Source organism: Mycteria americana, chromosome 5, assembly GCF_035582795.1.
Source record: "Mycteria americana isolate JAX WOST 10 ecotype Jacksonville Zoo and Gardens chromosome 5, USCA_MyAme_1.0, whole genome shotgun sequence".
In the NCBI taxonomy this organism is placed as follows: Eukaryota; Metazoa; Chordata; class Aves; order Ciconiiformes; family Ciconiidae; genus Mycteria; species Mycteria americana.
This window is the reverse complement of record NC_134369.1, coordinates 69,997,509-70,014,049: the sequence shown is the minus strand read 5'-3', so window position 1 is coordinate 70,014,049 and position 16,541 is coordinate 69,997,509. Positions and strand designations below refer to the sequence as shown.

The window sequence follows — 16,541 nt, the reverse complement described above, 5'->3', positions numbered from 1 at the left end:
CTCTTCTCACTCTCTGTGAAACCCTGAATTTCTTATGAAGCACTTAACTTCGAAAGGCAGGCCTTTTACCTGATCTGCGATTTTCCATACTCTGACAGAACCATCACAGCTCGCCGATACCTATGTAAAAGATTTTTGTAAACAAATTAATAATTAAAGACATAGAGAAATTAATGCTACAAAATTGAAAAAAATCCCTATAACCAATGCTACAGACATATAATATATAGGCAGTTTTAAAAAGAAAGCCTCCCTGTTTAAACCATTTGAAGACTTAAAACTTTCTAATACTGTCATCTTGATAACTGTACTCGACTCCAAGCTACTGTAATTACAAACTCTCATACTTCAAGTGAGCTGCTTATTAGCAAAAGAGGCTCAAAATTAATATTAAATTTCTTTAGTGAGCCATCTTTTTCCCCTCTAAAATCAGATCAGCATTAGATTCCAGAAGAACATCGACAGTAATTTAGTAGTAAAGCAAAGACTGAGTTCTCCTGGGAGGCAACAAGTTGTCACACATTCCATCATCAGTAAGGTCAGCTGGAATGAAGCAGTCTCATGTGCCCCGTCACTTTTTTTTTGGTAAAAAGTATATATTTATGTTCTTTCACAGGGAAAAGGAGATTCAGAGTAGAAAGTAAACAAGAAAAGTGTTTTTACCAGGTAAACATCCCTGGGGTCAAAAGACAGGCTTAAAACAGGAGCATCGTGTCCTCGGAATGTTTTCTGCTTGCTGCTATCAGTCACCTCCACAACTTTGACCATAAAGTCACTGTAGATCACAACAGCACAGATGTAAAAGTATTAACATTGCTATTAACAATGACAAACTATGTGTTTATGGCAATAAAAATTGGGCACTAACTATCTTTTGGGGAAGTTATGGCTCTCAACACTCTATAATCTAAGGGAAATGAGAATCTTGAGGCTTACTACAATAGGAGCAAGGCCAGAGTATTTTTATCAGAAAATAATTTTTGTTCATGTCAAAGTTCATAAAATACGGTTGCTCTTTGAAGAGGATATTATGTGCAAACAGACCATGTATCTGTTTAATATCATATTCTATAGGACCTAATGAAAACCTCTGCTTAGATACCAGAGAGCTGACTAAACAAGAACTATTTGCTGAAGGGGACTGATATTCATTACTGTAATTACATGTCATGTGGTTTTTAAAAAAAGATAGAGCAAGTAGTTTATTTTGTGACGTTTTTAACAGGATTTTTAAAACCATTTCGCATATCAGATACATTAACAGATTTTTTTTACAACTTTATTCCCCCCTCCAAAATTACAGACATTACCTGCAGTTTAACTCAAAATATCAATGCTAACTTCTAAGCCAAAGAGCTCCTGTGACAATCTTTCAGTACCACTCCCTCTCATACTTCATTGCAACACCCTCAGAGAGAAATTTAATTTTAGGACCTAATTCTACAGGGTTAACCATTACTTTAACTATATTCAGAAACACAACCTCAGTTTTGTCAACTATCTAATGCTAACCAAACAGTCATAAAAGGAAGTCTATAAGCTGTATTGCAAGAGAACTAAAATTATGTTAGCACTCTGAAACAATGCAAGACAACTTTAAAGAAAAACAAAAACAGGCAATAAGATATTTTTTTATTTAGGAAGCCACACAACTATTTTTCAAATAGTTCATGTGAACTTTGGCAGCCAGTTAGATGTTAAACTTATCTAAAACTGAAGTTTGCAGACTTCATGTAAAAAATGGAGAAATCTGGGACAACTAAAAGCAATTCTTCTTAGCTGCATTCCTTCATTTCATGGCTGTCACCTTCTCCTTCAGTATGTTACAGAAGACCTCATCGAATGGTGGCCTCACAGTCTTATGAGCTCTTTTTCCTAACATAAGAGCCCTGGCCAGGCTGCAGGAGTACTGGGCTTCTGTAAAAGTTTTAGAAACAGGAAGGAGTTCGCCATCTGCCTAATCTCTCTAATCAAAGTCAGATCCTGGGGCAGAGCTGTTCCCTCAGAAACAAGCACTGGCAAAGCGCCCAAACTCATGATCCCTGTCAGATTTAGAGATTAGAGTGGTTACTGCCCCCAGCTCTCCAGCCTCCCAGTTTTGGTGGAGCTGGTGTGTGTGCTCCGCAGCTGCCAGAGTTCACAGTCCAGCATATTCACCCAAATTGCCTTCTTGTTCAATTCACACTTCGAGGAGCCAGGGAACAGATGCAATACTCTGCCATCTCTACTGTGGAGGACAAATTCCAGTAGAGAGGCAAACAGACAGCCTGAGTTAGCTACAGCTGCCCAAAGCGTTCACCAAATCCAATTAGGAATCACCTGAGCCTTAAATAAATGGAAAAAAAGCCAAAAAATATTGCCTGCTTTCTATTTTGCCATCTCTGTTAAAGGACTAGTGTATATTATGTAAAGCATACGTGCTGCCCTAAGAAATTAACTAAACTACGCATTTAATTCCCCTCAGGCAAGTCTTGCAACTGTCATCTGTTATCATTTGGCAGAATGGTGATGATACTTCTGCCAGAGAATGACTCAAAGCTCTCGCACAAATTAGAACCCATCTAACTTTTGCATGCGTATATACATCTGCAGCACCATGATCCTGAACAGTCAGGACATTATCTTTAGCACACAGTAACAAAATCCTTGATGCTGCAATGAGATCCATATGGGTGAACACTTATGCTTAGACATTATGAGACTGAAAGCTGAAAACACTCAAGGCTCCTAAAGAAAAGGAATTCTTTCACAACACCCGATTTCCATTTAAAATTATTTGGTGGAGCAAGTATCTCTCAGAGCATTGTTTCCTAAAGTCCTTTTCATTCCTTTCTTCCCCTCCACCCCCGGAAGGCATTTTGCAATACTTTAAAACCCTCAGAGATATGTGGATTAATGATCTCATTGGTAAAAATCAGCATGCAAGGAAGTTGCCAGATTTTGAACAGCAGCAATGCTTTTCTTTATCACGCACAGATTACCTAGATCCAGCAGCAATTTTGGTACCGTCACTATTAAAGACAACGTGGTTTGCATTCATGGTGAAACGAGTGAGGATGCCATCTGGAGCTCCTTCAGGAAATGTATGTATTTGAACAGTATTGTTTGATACTGCTGTGATCAGTCTTCCATTCTAAAAACAAAATCCATCATAGAAATTGGTAGTTAAAACACGTTTATGCCCATAGAGCCAAAAACATTGTTCTGATGTTCCCAATATTTGGGCGGATTAACTTTAGTAGTTCCAACAGAGGGGAAATAGTCTTTAACTTTTATTTCTTCCCCCCAAAAATACAGACAAGCACAGTAACTTTAATACTTTAACCAAACTATTAAAAACTAGAAAAATTATTCTCTTACTTTCAGTCCTGTAGAAACACACTGCCAGATGTAATACTGAAACTCCAGTTGCTTCAGCAGACTTGAAATTCATTATGCTAACTATGTGGCAATTTACTGCATCAAGACCTTCCTAACTTGTATCTTTACTAAAATAATGAATACTCAAAGTCACTAATGAATTTCAAAGAGAACTATCCAATCTTCTTCTGGTGGATGGAATATTCACTCCTTTTACATAGGCAAGAAAGCTCCTAGAACAGGAAGAATCTTGCACTCTATTTAGATTAATATGCTGCAGCATCAGGAGAGGGCACTCTCGGATCGAACTTCTCAGTTAAATGCCACCAAGGAAAGATAAGAAGTTCATGAACTATAGCTTAGTTCTTTTCACAAAACAGAAGGCAGATGTTTACTAAAAGTGAATCCAGATTAAAAGAAGTGCAAAACAAAAGAAATAATTATCCTATACTTGGAGAAGTAATACCTCTTCTTCAAGTGACAATACTATTCCTCAGTTGTACGTAGCACTAAGTTTTTGAAATATATAAAGAAATGCCTTATTTCCTTGAGGGGTTTTTTGTTTGGTTTGGGGGGGGGGGTGCGTGCTTTTTTTTTAAGTTGCCTAAAGTTATAGTAAAAATCCTGAAGATAAACAACGCAGCAGCCAGTACTAAATAACCTAACTAAATAAGAGATGAGATTTCTTACCTAGATTACATCGACATCTCAGATCAGTTCCTCATGACATTTTCATTAATGAAGAATAATTTTTGAAATAAAATTTCCTGAAGTTAAGTCTCACAAAGTGTTCTTAATCTCACTGTTTAAAAATTAAAAAATCCCTCAAAACTAAAAGCACTTTACAATAAACTTAAGAGCCCAGGATTTTTCCTCCTGGTGTCAAAAACTAAAACCAGGATTTTCCCTCCTGCATTCATTAATAGTTTTAGCAATTTCTGGCTCTGCCACCGTATTGCTAAGAGAACTTATTCAAGTCACCTCACTTGGTTTGTGAAAGGATAAGTAATGTGATGAAAATCAACAGCAAAATACCCTAAAAATCAACGATGAAAATAGATTATACAGGTATTGAGGAATAGATATATGAGGTATATTAAAAGGGATATAAGAAAGAGGTTTCACTTAAGGCAGTAGTTCTGAATAAGGTGCCAAACAATTATTTTTAAAATATAATACATATATGTTAATTCTCATTTATTTCCTCTTTCATACTCCTCTCCAAAAATCACAAATAGTTGAAAAACAATTTAAAAATTTTCCTTTATCACTGCAAAGTTAACTACATGACATCTGAAGCACTGATGTAGACTTCTGGAATTCCTCTCTTCTTTGACAATTGCCACAAAGACAACATTTTAGACCTTCTATTACTAATGTTATATGACAATAATTGCACATAAAGGAAATACTGTGAGAATTCTCAAGCTAAATACATGAACATGCATAGAAAATAATAAAGAATTATTTTCTATTACACAAATTGATATAGGTAACTTATTTGCCTTTTTTACAAATAATGACTCCTGAAAGATATACTAAAAGGAACTGCCTTAACATTAAAACAAACAGAGCAGATTATGCTTCAAATGCCAGTGAGACAGACTACAGAACTGCCTCTAATCAGCACACTCACAAATTCTTACAACTTATGCAAGCAAGAATCCTGTTCTCTTCTGACTTTGGGAACGGTGGGTCAGAGGCAGCTTTGGGCTAAACGACAATTTTGAGAGCGAAACATCAACCAATTATAAAAAAGTATTACCAAAGCATTACCAGACACTGACTTTATGAAAGTAATTTTTGATTAATATCGATTATAATTCCTTGGACCTTAAAACAGGCCCACATAAAACAACCTCTTGGCTCTTTTTCCTAATAGTTGATGATCACATCTTAGGCTGGGAAGCTTTTTGCAGCTCACATTGTGAGAAAACACTGAAACAGCCTAAAAAGTTCACTGCATAATTAGCTTAATCTGCTGGGTTTGTTTCTCAGAAAGGAGATCAAAGTCAGAAATGAGTATAACTGAATGTGAAGGAAGAAGAGGAAAAAAAATGTTACAGAAGTTAAGTATAAGGAATAATTCCTCTACAAACCTGTATGGGGTAAAATGAATTGTCAGAAGTATTCTTGATTTATATAAAATACTTAATTTAGTTAAAATATTCAAAAAGTCTATAGGCACATTTAATCAATTAAATTTCTGTGTGTTTCAGAAAATTATGTTTTCAATACTGCTTTAATATTTTCACTTAGACATAAAGGTAAATATGTTCACATGCTCAAATTTAAATACCTGCTGCTCATTAAACAGCATTCAATTTATTTTTTCCATACATTAATCTGAAGACAAAGAGCTACATATTTAACATACATCAGGCTGAAATGTGCTACATACAGTATTATTCTTGCCTTTTTCTGTATATTATCCCAGTGTATGTTTAACATTACCAACACAAGCAGAATTCGAGCTTGAAAATCCAGCATCTGTACAGTCATGTATCAACACCAGCATGCACAACTTAGAGGAGTTCTGTTAGCGACGATACCTTTAGAGCGCATGAATAGGCCTTTTCTCCCACGTTAATGGACTTTGGATCATCATCATCCAGGTTTTCCCAAATCCTAACATCTCCATCACTGCCACAAGTTACAATATGGCTGTGGAAAGACACAGGACTTGTTAACATGCAGGAATGGAAAGGACAGCCACTGTGACTTTCAATCCCAAAATGAAAATGTTAAAGCGTTAGTTTTTTTAAATTGAAACACACTGTGTGATACAGCAAATACCTACATTTATTATGTCTAAGTAACTTATTAAACATGGGGAGGTGGTAGAAATCACATCTGGTAGCACAACACAGTACCTTGAGTCTCTGATAACTACCTAGGCCTGGCACTCATCTGAACTGACCCTTAGATATTACCGGTTAATCCATTTTTTCCAGGACCTCGAGTGAATTTTTCAAAGGACTTAATTAGCACTGATTTCTCTAAGAACTGGGCATTTAATTGCTTCTTAAGACTTTGAAAACTTACCTTACAGCTGATTACAAAGCTGAGGGCAAAACTAAGAGCATTAATGCATACTTGACTGAAGTTTAACAAGCTTAACATGTTCCAGGCCTACAGAACCCTTAAAAAATAGTTAATATGGAATTCAAGTTTGCTGGAGTTAACTTTCACAATTTTAATGCAGTAAACAATAACCTGAAGTCACAGAGCAAATATACGGAAGTTTGCATAGGATTTTTAATTAAAGACATCATGAATCTATAATCAAGACTCACATTCTTTTTTTCTAAAGTTGTTTGCAGTCCCCAAAAATTCTAATTAAACAGCAAAACATTACAAAGCCAGTGGTGAAGCTGCGACGTTGCTGCTCTTAGTTCTGCAAGGTCTGTACTTTGACAGCAACACAACACAGCGTTGATATTGAACATATTGATGCTGGGGAGTCCAGCAGTAGTGGACCAGTGGTATTTGGCAGAGATGTCTGCATCCTTTTTTAAACATTTGCATTGTGATGGCAAACAAGGCTTTTTGTGGTTTCAAGGGATTGTTATCAGACTAACTCTGAAGAGTAGTCTTTGTACCAAGGCTAATGGACTAAAGAAATGAATATGAGAATACGGACTTAAACCATACTCAATATATGACTTACCCCCCTTGAGGTCATTTTGAGGACTTGTTTTCTGGTTTACCATTTGTTTTTAATCAATAAAAAGGCAACAGCAAATATTTAGTTTATATTTTTACATTCAAGAACTAGCACAAGAATAACAAGAAAAGACAGCAAGCCCAATATTGGATTTCTTCAACTATATTTTTAATTTCTTAGTGCATATGTGAACCTATTTACTCCCACACTACATTGATTTCTGCTAGATTCTATGAAGTCACTCCTATAAAAAGTGCATATAGAATTTTTATATATACACATACATACTATATATATATATATGCTTACATTTAAGTTATAAATCAGTCACTTCAAAACTTAGGACATCAAAACATGTCGTATAGCCAGTTCTCAACACAGGCAAAAATCAAAGCATTTGCCAGACCAAGCCAGGCCATAAAGCCATCCCAGTATCTCACCCAGCAGCAGCTGGTGCAGAAACTCCTGAGAAAGCAACAGACAGGAACAAGACCATCCCTCCCCCAGACCACGCTTCACCCTGCTCTCCGGGAATTAGGCAGTTACCTCCCAGTGTCATCGAAGCAGACGTCGGTGTGGCCCTCGGTGTGGCCGTACCGCATCGGCTTCTGTGCGGAAGGCATCTTCGCCCTCACCTGTTTATTTACAGAGGACAAAAGGGGGAGAAATAAAATAAATTTAAAAAGAAAAAGCTTCGGAAAGAGCCTCAGACAGCAGGGCAAGGTCAGAGCTGCTGGGACACCCACCCGCGGGGGCTGGGGGCAGGGGGCTCGGCCACCGGCCGTGCCCCGCTCGGCCTAAGCGGATTATAGCCGGGCAGATGTCGGACAGGGCGCCTGTCCCTCCTGGCGTCGGAAGGGCCTGGCTGCGGAAGCGAACCATGAGAGAAAAGCGAGTGAAAAACGGGTTGCGGGGGGTGACCGGGGAGCTGTCCCTCAGGCACCTCAGCGCCCGGAGCGGGCCAGGCCGAGCTGGGCCAGGCCGCCCGCCGGGCCCTGGAAGGGACCCCCCTCTCTCCCTCCCTCCCCGTCAGAGCCGCGGCTCCCCCCGCACCGGGAAAGGGGCCCGCGCCGCCCGCCGAGGCGAGGGAAGGCCCGGGGCCGCACCACCTTCCCGCCCGCTCACCGCGCCGGCCCCGCCGCCCGCTTCGAGCCTTCCCGCGCTCGGCCCCGCCGCGCCCGCCCCGAGGGCCGGGCCTGCCCCGTCAGAGCCCGGGGAGGGGCTGCGCGCAGGCGGGGCTGGGGCCGGCCCCGGCCGGCCGGGAGAGCGAGGATGGCGGCGGCAGGCGCGGCCGGCGCCTCCTCACAGCCGCTCCGCTCCGGCGGGTGAGGGGACCGGGGGCTGCCACCGCCTCACCCCGGCTGCCGCCGCGCTCCCCGCCGCCTGCGAGAGCCCGCACACCGGCGGCCTTCCTCCTCCTCCTGCCGTCACCCCTGCGCCTCGCCCGTCGCGGGTCAGGCCGCCCTGCCCGGCTGAGGGAGCGACTTGGGCGGCGAGCGGCTTCCCCGGGGAGGGCAGCGCGATCGGCCGCTCCCTCCGGACGGTCGTAAGTTGGGGCCGGGAGGAGCCGGGCCGGCGGGTGACGGCTGAGGCGGTGTCAGCCGGGGTCTGCGCCCCTGTCAGCGGGGTGGGCTCGGTCCTCGGTGGGTGTTCACTTTTCCTGTGAAAACCTGTGTGTGGGTACATGCCCGATGCGTATATCTTGATGTATAGAGTGCGGATATATTTACTGTATGTACTGATGTATATCTATTTAATGGCAGTCCCTCAAGAGGCACAGGAATGGCAAGGAAACCCCAAAGGAGGGGCAGTGCCCTTCACCCCCCTGCTTATCCAAAATCCCCATTACAGCCAAGCGTTGCGGAGGGGCTGGGGAGTGCTCTCGCCTGAGTAAAGGCTGCAGGATCAAACCCATTTGGAGATCGTTATGGTAATTACAGAATTACTCTGTAATTATAGCCATCCCAATGCGTGTGCTAGATGTAGTTGACAGCGGTTGTAGTTAGGCAGGTAGCGATTGCACTGCAGAAATCATTAAGCTTTCGTGTGCCGAAAGATAGGAAGAAAGCGTCGTGGTTTATTTCTTGAAGGGCAAAAAATGTTTGAGCTCGATATACCTGAAATAAGGAGAAAAAAATCAGAGTTATCTGTTTTCCCTTTATGTAGCTTTAATGATCTGGCCCAGTTTATTCCTGCTTCTAAGAAAAATTGCTTCCAGGCAAAACCCTTTTATCTTCAGTTTTGCGCTGCAGTGGAGTTATCAGTGGTTGGGGTGAGCAGAGTGATTTATTTATATTGGAAATGTGGTCGGGCTCTCTATAACAGTCACATTGTCGGTACTTTCATGAATGAGTAAGTGACAGGATTACAAAGCAGGCACACTTCTTTTAAAAAAAAAAATATATATATGCCCACATTTCATTATTAAACCTTGTGGAAGCTGTGCAGAGACATGTTTTCCATGGGTGTATCCTGACATATTATTTCAGTAAATCGTGATTTCTGGTGAGGATAACGTGTTCTAGCAAACTGTTTCTAGCTGAACCGCTTATCAAATGAGTGGGAAGACCAAGCTATTCTTACAGCAGCCTTATTGCAAGCCGCTGCCTGGGACAGAGACAAATGCACGTCAACTGTATTTATTTTTCTTTATTATTTTAATTTGCAGAAACCCTCATACAAACTGCACCTAAAATATTTTACAATATAAAATCCGTTTTAAGTTCAGTTCTCTGTAACAACTAAATTCATTGTCTGGAGGTGCTACCTGCTGGGATAACTCTTTGAACGGCATTGGAAAACTGGGGGGAGGTTTTTTTGGGGGGTGGGAGGGATCCCATGGTCACTTGGCCAAGGGACTGCAGGCCCAGTGGCTTTGTCACATCCGAAGTGGCACAGCATCAAATGCAAGGTTATTCTTTAAATCCGGTCGGGAACTCAACCTGCTGCTGACTTGATTAATAGGTGTAAGTGGCTGCGAGCAGAGCGGCAGGGCGGGAGCCGGGAATCATGCTACTCCCCTGTTCGGTTTCTGGGTGGAGCATGAAGTGTTGGTCATGGACCATAAAGCTTTTTACTGATTTAGTGCTGCTGCGGTCTGCCAAGCGCTGCGTGCGTCTCTCCTTCAGCACATGAGCAGAGTTTCATTAAAGCAGTAGGTAGGAGCAGCCCTCACCTTTGGCACCTGCTTCCAGATCACTTCTGCCTCCTGGGTGTGAATAAAATAGCCCCAGTGTTGGGATTAGGTGGGCACGGCCATGTGCCTCCCCCCCCGTAGTTCTGGGGGTATACAGACCCAAGACAAATCAAGGGTATTTCCAAGTAAGAAGTATTGTAGGTTACCGTTGGATCCTTAGTCATTTTCTTTTGTATGTGTGTGATTATTGCTTTAATTTGCTGGACAGGCCTCTGGTGTCTAGCTTAGGTATTTTGGGCCAGTATCATAAGTCAAAATAAACATAGTCAAAACTGAAGAAAAATAAGTTAAGACAGAGGAATTGAGATTTAATGTTATCCTTAATAGGTTGGGCTTTTTTCCAAAATAAGTCAATAACAGCTCAACTTCAGTGGAAGGTCAGGTTTTAAAATGCAGTCTTGCAGCCAAAATCTAATTGGGCGAAATTAATGAAAACAGCATGTGACCAGTGAGAATTTTTTTCAATAATTTTTATGTAAGTTGAAAGAAAAAAGAAAAAGTACTCCAATTTATTATGGCTTGCTCTTCTCTCTCAGGATTTTATCAGCTCTAGAAGAATATCAACTTCTGTAACAATTCCAAAATTTATTTATTGTTCTTTGTGTGAGTCTCTTTTTCTTGTTTAATTAAAGGCATAATACAGCGACGCTTTGGCTTTTGTGCACTTGGAGAGAAAACTTTAAAAGTGTTTCCTTCACTAGAAGGGTCGTGCAGTGTGAGAGCACCAAAGAGGTGGTGGGATCTCCATCCTCGGAGGTTTTCAGAACGTGGCTGGGCAGTGCCGTGGCTCCCTGGAGCCCACGCTGGCAGCGGTCCCGCTCCGAGCGGGAGGGTGGGCTGGAGACCCCCCCCCACCATCTGCTTCTTCATTATACCAAAAGGGAAGCAGCTTGATGAAGAGGACTTGGGGGTACTGGGCTGGAGGCAAGGGTCCAGTGGCTCAGGACATAAATATGTAGTTAAAGCAATTCAGTATTTATTGAATAAATAAAAAAGCGTCTGTCTACACTACGGTTTTGATTCTCCTATTGGAGTTATTGGGTATTTGCCGCCAATTTAATTAGACACATGGTGAGGCTGTAACTGTCTTATCGCAGTTGTTGATTGCAGCCTACCTCTGGCTAGGAGGTAATATTGTTATTGCCTCCAAATAGCAACTAGAGCTATTTGGAGCCCAAATAGCCTTCAAGCCCAAACTAAAAGCTACTGCTTTTAGTTTGGGCTTGAAGTCTTAGTGTTGAGGCATCAGCGCTTGAAAGAAAAAGCATCTTATGCAGCCGTCTGTGCCCCCCCTCCGCAGCCTGGCGGGAGATGTGCCTCTGAAGGAGGGAGCTGTGTACATTATAAAAACAACAACAAAACCCACCCAGCTCTCTGCCTGTCCTCAGGGACTATAAGCTGTGACAGTGTTGGATAACCTTGAACTACAGGCTGGATCCTGTGGCCCGAAGTGAACTCTGCTTATCCCTGCTCGTTGCTTTATCTTTGCCGTTTGCTTAGGCAGAAGAGTTTCAAGCGTAAGGGTATTGTCAAATCTGCCTGCTTCTGAGACGCCTAAGGTATCCCCACATAGAAGGCGGCTTTCGTAGGCAGGAGACTAATTATATCTACCAAAAGGATCTCAGAACTGATGCCTGTAAGCTGCACAGTGCTGGACTCTTCCATTTAACCTTGCCCTGTAGGGAAAAGTACACTCTGTGTTCCCGCTCTTTTATCCTTGCCCTCCTCTCCTGCTCTTTCAGTTGCGCTCCAGCCATTAATGGATGTACAGTACACGGCATTTCCCTTGGACGTTTGCAGCACAAGGAATAGCTGGTTTCGGTGGATAGCCTTAAGTGGTAATACAGCACTGAATGCCTCGCTGCCCTTTATGCCTTTTTCTTTCCAACTCCCAAATTGGTTTTGGTCCCCATTTTATTGGCGGGGCTGTGAATCACAGATTTGGAAAGGTATGAAGGCGTGACCCCTTATTGTAATGCCAAACGGTGGGATTTGGGCACCTAAATACACCGTGGCCGGTGTGTGCTTCAGAAGGCAGCTTGCCTGTGAGCATGCAGACATTTGTAGCAGATTTGGAAACCAAGCTTTTTGTTTCCCGGGTCTCAAGCTGACCACTGAACCATTCTTTACTCTTCCTTCGCAAGGTCAAGTTCAAACCTGGCTTTAGTAGGATGACATCCCTTTTTCTTCATTTATTCCATGCTCTTTTCACGGGTCTAGTGTTATGTCTGATTAGCAATTACTGCTCTGACGTGGCAGAATTGGCGCCTCGGTTCCAGCAGCCTTCAAACCCCAGGGAAACAGGCGTCTGTGTTGCTGGCTAATGGTGCATGTCTTACAGCATCACGTGCCGCTTCTCCAGGGTAAGTTTCAGGGTTCAGGTACCACTAATGATTCGCGATAGAAGAAAGGTACAAAGTAGAAGGTGGCTTTATGGTTAAATACAACAACCACCCAGAAATGACAGAAGACATGGAGCTTTTTTCAGTTGCGAGGCTGAAGTTACGAGATAACAGGCCTTTTCAGCGCTTCTGGGTTTTGTACGTTTTGCAGTTTTAATTAAAAGCCCATATTCTGCATATTCTTATTCCTTATATGGGCTAGATGAGCAGAATGAGATAATTGAAGGTTTTGACAGTAATTGCGAACTGTTGTATCCTAATTTTTGAGTACTTTACTTTGCAACCTCAGTGATACCTCTCTGTCCAATTAAAAATCCCATATAGAGAGAGTTAATGTAGTTTACCACAGGATGAATCTAGAATAACTTTTTGTCTTCAGTTACTTCAGATCATCACCAGGGTAAATGAGATTCCTTTTTTCCCCTCTTTTTTAATTCTGGAGAAAATTCAGTGCTCCACTCTGGTTGTTTCCGGATGAAAAAGATCGATGTCACAAAAGCAGTCAATGAATCTTGGTCTAAATAAAGGTGTTTCAGGTCTCATATACAAATGTTGCCTTTCTCCTATCTGCATTGCATCCTGCAATATTTCCACTGAAAAGCGGTTTGCAAAATCCTGAGAGAAGAAAAAGAAAACTTTCTTTTAATCTCTGTTTTGTAATTGCTGGAATATGGACCCCGTTCTGTGATTCCACTTGGTACCAGTGAGGGACTGTTCATCTAGATTGCTCTAATGCCAGTTTTTGTCAACATACTAGCAATATTTAACCCATCTTACCCTCATTCTACATTTCTGCATCTCCTCCCTTTCCCTCCCTTTTCCTTTCCCCCACAGCTCTCAGGTTTGTGGGTTGTAAATAAGGAATGCAATGTCAAAAATTCCGGGGTGAAAGTTACATCTGGGATGCATTTGGCCCACAGATTGCACGTAAGCCTTTTGGCACGGCAGTCTTATTCTTTTACTGAAAGCAGAGGCTAGAACTCAGCCTGCACAGCCCCGGGGGACCGCAGAGAGGTTGTGTCATGCTGGCTAATCCTGATGATGAGAATGGATTGAATGGAGAGAGGAAGTGGATGCCCTTTTCTTTTCCTGCTTAGTATTTACCATGTCAATTAGTTTTTTAAAAAAAAAAAAAAAAACTCAAACCAAAAACCCCCCACCAACACAACAAAAAAAACACAGCCAAAAAACCCCAGTGGAATAGAGGAGCTGTACATCGGTTTGGTGTAACAGCATCATGGTACGTGATGGGAAGTATTTCTACATTCTGCCATGCCTCAGGAGAGTATAGCAGGCATAACATATTGTTATCTATGTACTTTGAAAAAATTCTGCTCTACTTTCAACTGAGTAATCAAAAGAGGATTTTTTTTCCCCTTTTCAAAGCGCAACATTCAAAAGGAAACCTCTTATCTATTTGAGAATTCAATACACTTTTGGAAACAAAAGAGAATGAAATCAGCAACCATAGGTCTCAGAGCAACGCTGATTTTAATAATGTAAACTTTCATCTCTAATGAGTAATAAGCAGTTCCATCTTTCATGGCCTTTTAAAATTGCTTTTAGTGAGGGACTGGATTTGTTTTAATCCTTTTCAGTATGTAAAGCCCCAGATATTTCAGTCCCTTGGGGGCTCGGTATTTTCTAGCTCCGATTGAAAAGGCAGAGGAAAACAGCTTTCAGAAATCGACGGAATCTGTGACCGATATAACTTAATTTTTTTTTTATCCAGAAAGTGACCCAGAAGTGTCAGTTAAGAAAAAGATCTCTGGCATCCCACCCTGTGGATTAGTAGCAAACAGGCATATCATCTAGGTACACTAGCTCTTTGTACTCTGACCTAGTTGTTTCTGTTCTGGCTTGTTCCTTCTTGAAAGCTTATTTGGAAGAGATGCAGAATTTGCTCAATAAACAGCTAAAGCAGTATCACCTACCACGTGAAGTGCTTCCCTTTAAAATGGACCCGAGCACAATAGGATTGCCAACACCTAAAACTGTCTGCTCTGCTGCGTAGTCAGAATGGATACTCTAAAAGCACCTAAGATGGTTTGTTCTGGAGGATGCTTTTCCCAAGGAAGGGTTAGGAGAGCCTTGTCTGGGATCAGGCCAGTATTTGTGGGGAGTACTAGTGAATTCAGCTTGATCATATTATTTTTACACGGTTAGCAATTAATTGTCGCTGTTGTCCTGTATATACCTGCATTGGTCTGGTGTTGTGTGCATGGATAACTGTTAACTTAGCTGCGTTTTCCTTTTCCTTAGATACTTCCAGAAAGTGCCTCAAGGAAGCTTCCTTATGTAGAAAAACCCTACAAGAAAAACGCAGTGCTCTTTCTGGCAACTTGTGAAGCAAAGCTGTCAAAATGGCAGAAAATAAGGACAGTAATATCAAAAACACAGATGTGAGACCCAAAAGCAGCCGGAGCAGAAGCGCGGACAGAAAGGATGGTTACGTCTGGAGTGGAAAGAAGCTCTCCTGGTCTAAAAAGAGCGAGCATTGTTCTGACGCCGAAACGGCAAGCGCTGCGGGAAGATCAGGGACTAATTTAAGGAGCCAGGAGAGGAAGTATAGCTGCTCGTCTATCGAGCTGGATCTAGACCGTTCATGCGGTCACAGGTTTTTAGGCCGGTCCCTCAAACAGAAGCTGCAAGATGCTGTGGGTCAGTGCTTTCCCATAAAGAATTGTAGCAGTCGGCACACCTCAGGACTGCCATCAAAAAGAAAAATTCATATCAGTGAGTTAATGCTAGATAAGTGTCCTTTCCCTCCGCGCTCAGAGCTAGCTTTTCGGTGGCACTTGATCAAAAGACATACAGCCCCTATAAGTCCAAAAGCGGAAGACTGGATAATTGCTGATTTATCCCAGCATGAGGAAAGGGAGGATCAGCTGCGAGACGATGAGATTGCCAACGGGGGAACGGACTCTCCCTCCCAGTCCTGCGACTTTACTGACAGCGGTTCCTCTAGGGGTGATTCGAGGTCTGAGTTGGTTACAGGTAAGGTGGTAAGGAGCAGTAAAGAGGAGAGCGACATGGACTCCGACGATGAAGTTATAACACCGTGCACAAGTTCTAGAAAAAGAAACAAGCCCAAATGGGAAACGGATGATGAGCTGCTACGGATGGAAACACCTCCGAAATACCATACACAGATTGATTATGTCCACTGCCTAGTCCCAGACCTCCTCCAGATCAATAACAATCCCTGCTACTGGGGAGTCATGGATAAATATGCAGCTGAGGCGCTGCTAGAAGGAAAGCCAGAGGGAACGTTTTTGTTACGAGATTCTGCCCAAGAAGACTATTTGTTTTCTGTGAGCTTCAGGCGCTACAGTCGTTCCCTCCACGCCCGGATAGAGCAGTGGAATCACAACTTCAGCTTTGATGCCCACGATCCTTGTGTCTTCCATTCTCCTGACATCACGGGACTCCTAGAGCACTACAAAGATCCAAGTTCCTGTATGTTCTTTGAACCGCTTTTATCCACTCCGCTGAACAGGACTTTTCCTTTTTCTCTTCAACATATATGTAGAACAGTTATTTGCAACTGTACAACTTATGATGGTATTGACGCACTTCCCATTCCTCCATCGGTGAAGCTGTATCTGAAGGAATATCATTATAAGTCGAAAGTTAGAGTACTCAGGATTGATGTGCCAGAGCAGCAAAGCTAGAAAATATTTTAATGAAAGAATGAAATTGTCTCTAATCAGACAAATAGTATGTTCAGTCTTTCTTCCTTCTAGGGTTTTTTTTTTAATAGCAATTTTTTTTTTCTTTTTCTGCAGATTATTTACCACCCAAACTAGCCTCTGTCTAAGGCTTTTTTATCCAAATGTACTTTGAGTCTTCCCAGCTCTCTTTTTTAGAAATGATATTCGTTGTGGGCTTTTGGTACTGTTCCCAAACTAGAGTT

The 16,541-nt window shown here is 42.1% G+C and overlaps 2 protein-coding genes across 12 annotated transcripts in view; one reads left to right on the top strand and one right to left on the bottom strand.

Annotated features, from left to right (window-relative positions):
* WDHD1 (WD repeat and HMG-box DNA binding protein 1) overlaps positions 1 to 8,204 on the bottom strand; it is a 29,900-nt gene extending 21,696 nt beyond the window's left edge. Inside the window, exons 1-6 of one of the 4 annotated variants that reach the window (XM_075503897.1) lie at positions 8,153 to 8,204; positions 7,574 to 7,662; positions 5,913 to 6,024; positions 2,982 to 3,133; positions 664 to 775; positions 70 to 120 (exon numbers count right to left, since the gene is read on the bottom strand). In XM_075503897.1, coding sequence (XP_075360012.1) covers positions 70 to 120; positions 664 to 775; positions 2,982 to 3,133; positions 5,913 to 6,024; positions 7,574 to 7,650 — 504 coding nt within the window. In that variant the 5' untranslated portion in view covers positions 7,651 to 7,662; positions 8,153 to 8,204. The other 3 variants (XM_075503901.1, XM_075503898.1, XM_075503899.1) reach the window with 3 other exon arrangements.
* Positions 8,205 to 8,227: 23 nt separating this feature from the next.
* On the top strand, positions 8,228 to 16,490 carry SOCS4 (suppressor of cytokine signaling 4). Of its 8 annotated transcripts, XM_075503903.1 has the most exons (4): positions 8,250 to 8,573; positions 8,791 to 8,957; positions 14,358 to 14,440; positions 14,888 to 16,490. In XM_075503903.1, the coding sequence occupies exon 4, from the start codon at positions 14,989 to 14,991 to the stop codon at positions 16,297 to 16,299; it is 1,311 nt and encodes a 436-aa protein (XP_075360018.1). In that variant the 5' UTR covers positions 8,250 to 8,573; positions 8,791 to 8,957; positions 14,358 to 14,440; positions 14,888 to 14,988; the 3' UTR covers positions 16,300 to 16,490. The 8 variants fall into 8 exon arrangements, 7 of the variants coding, with proteins under 7 accessions (XP_075360018.1, XP_075360022.1, XP_075360017.1 ...); XR_012776031.1 differs by lacking the exons at positions 14,358 to 14,440; positions 14,888 to 16,490 and adding an exon at positions 10,760 to 10,805 and having other exon boundaries at positions 8,228 to 8,573; XM_075503907.1 differs by lacking the exon at positions 8,791 to 8,957.
* Positions 16,491 to 16,541: the final 51 nt, after the last annotated feature.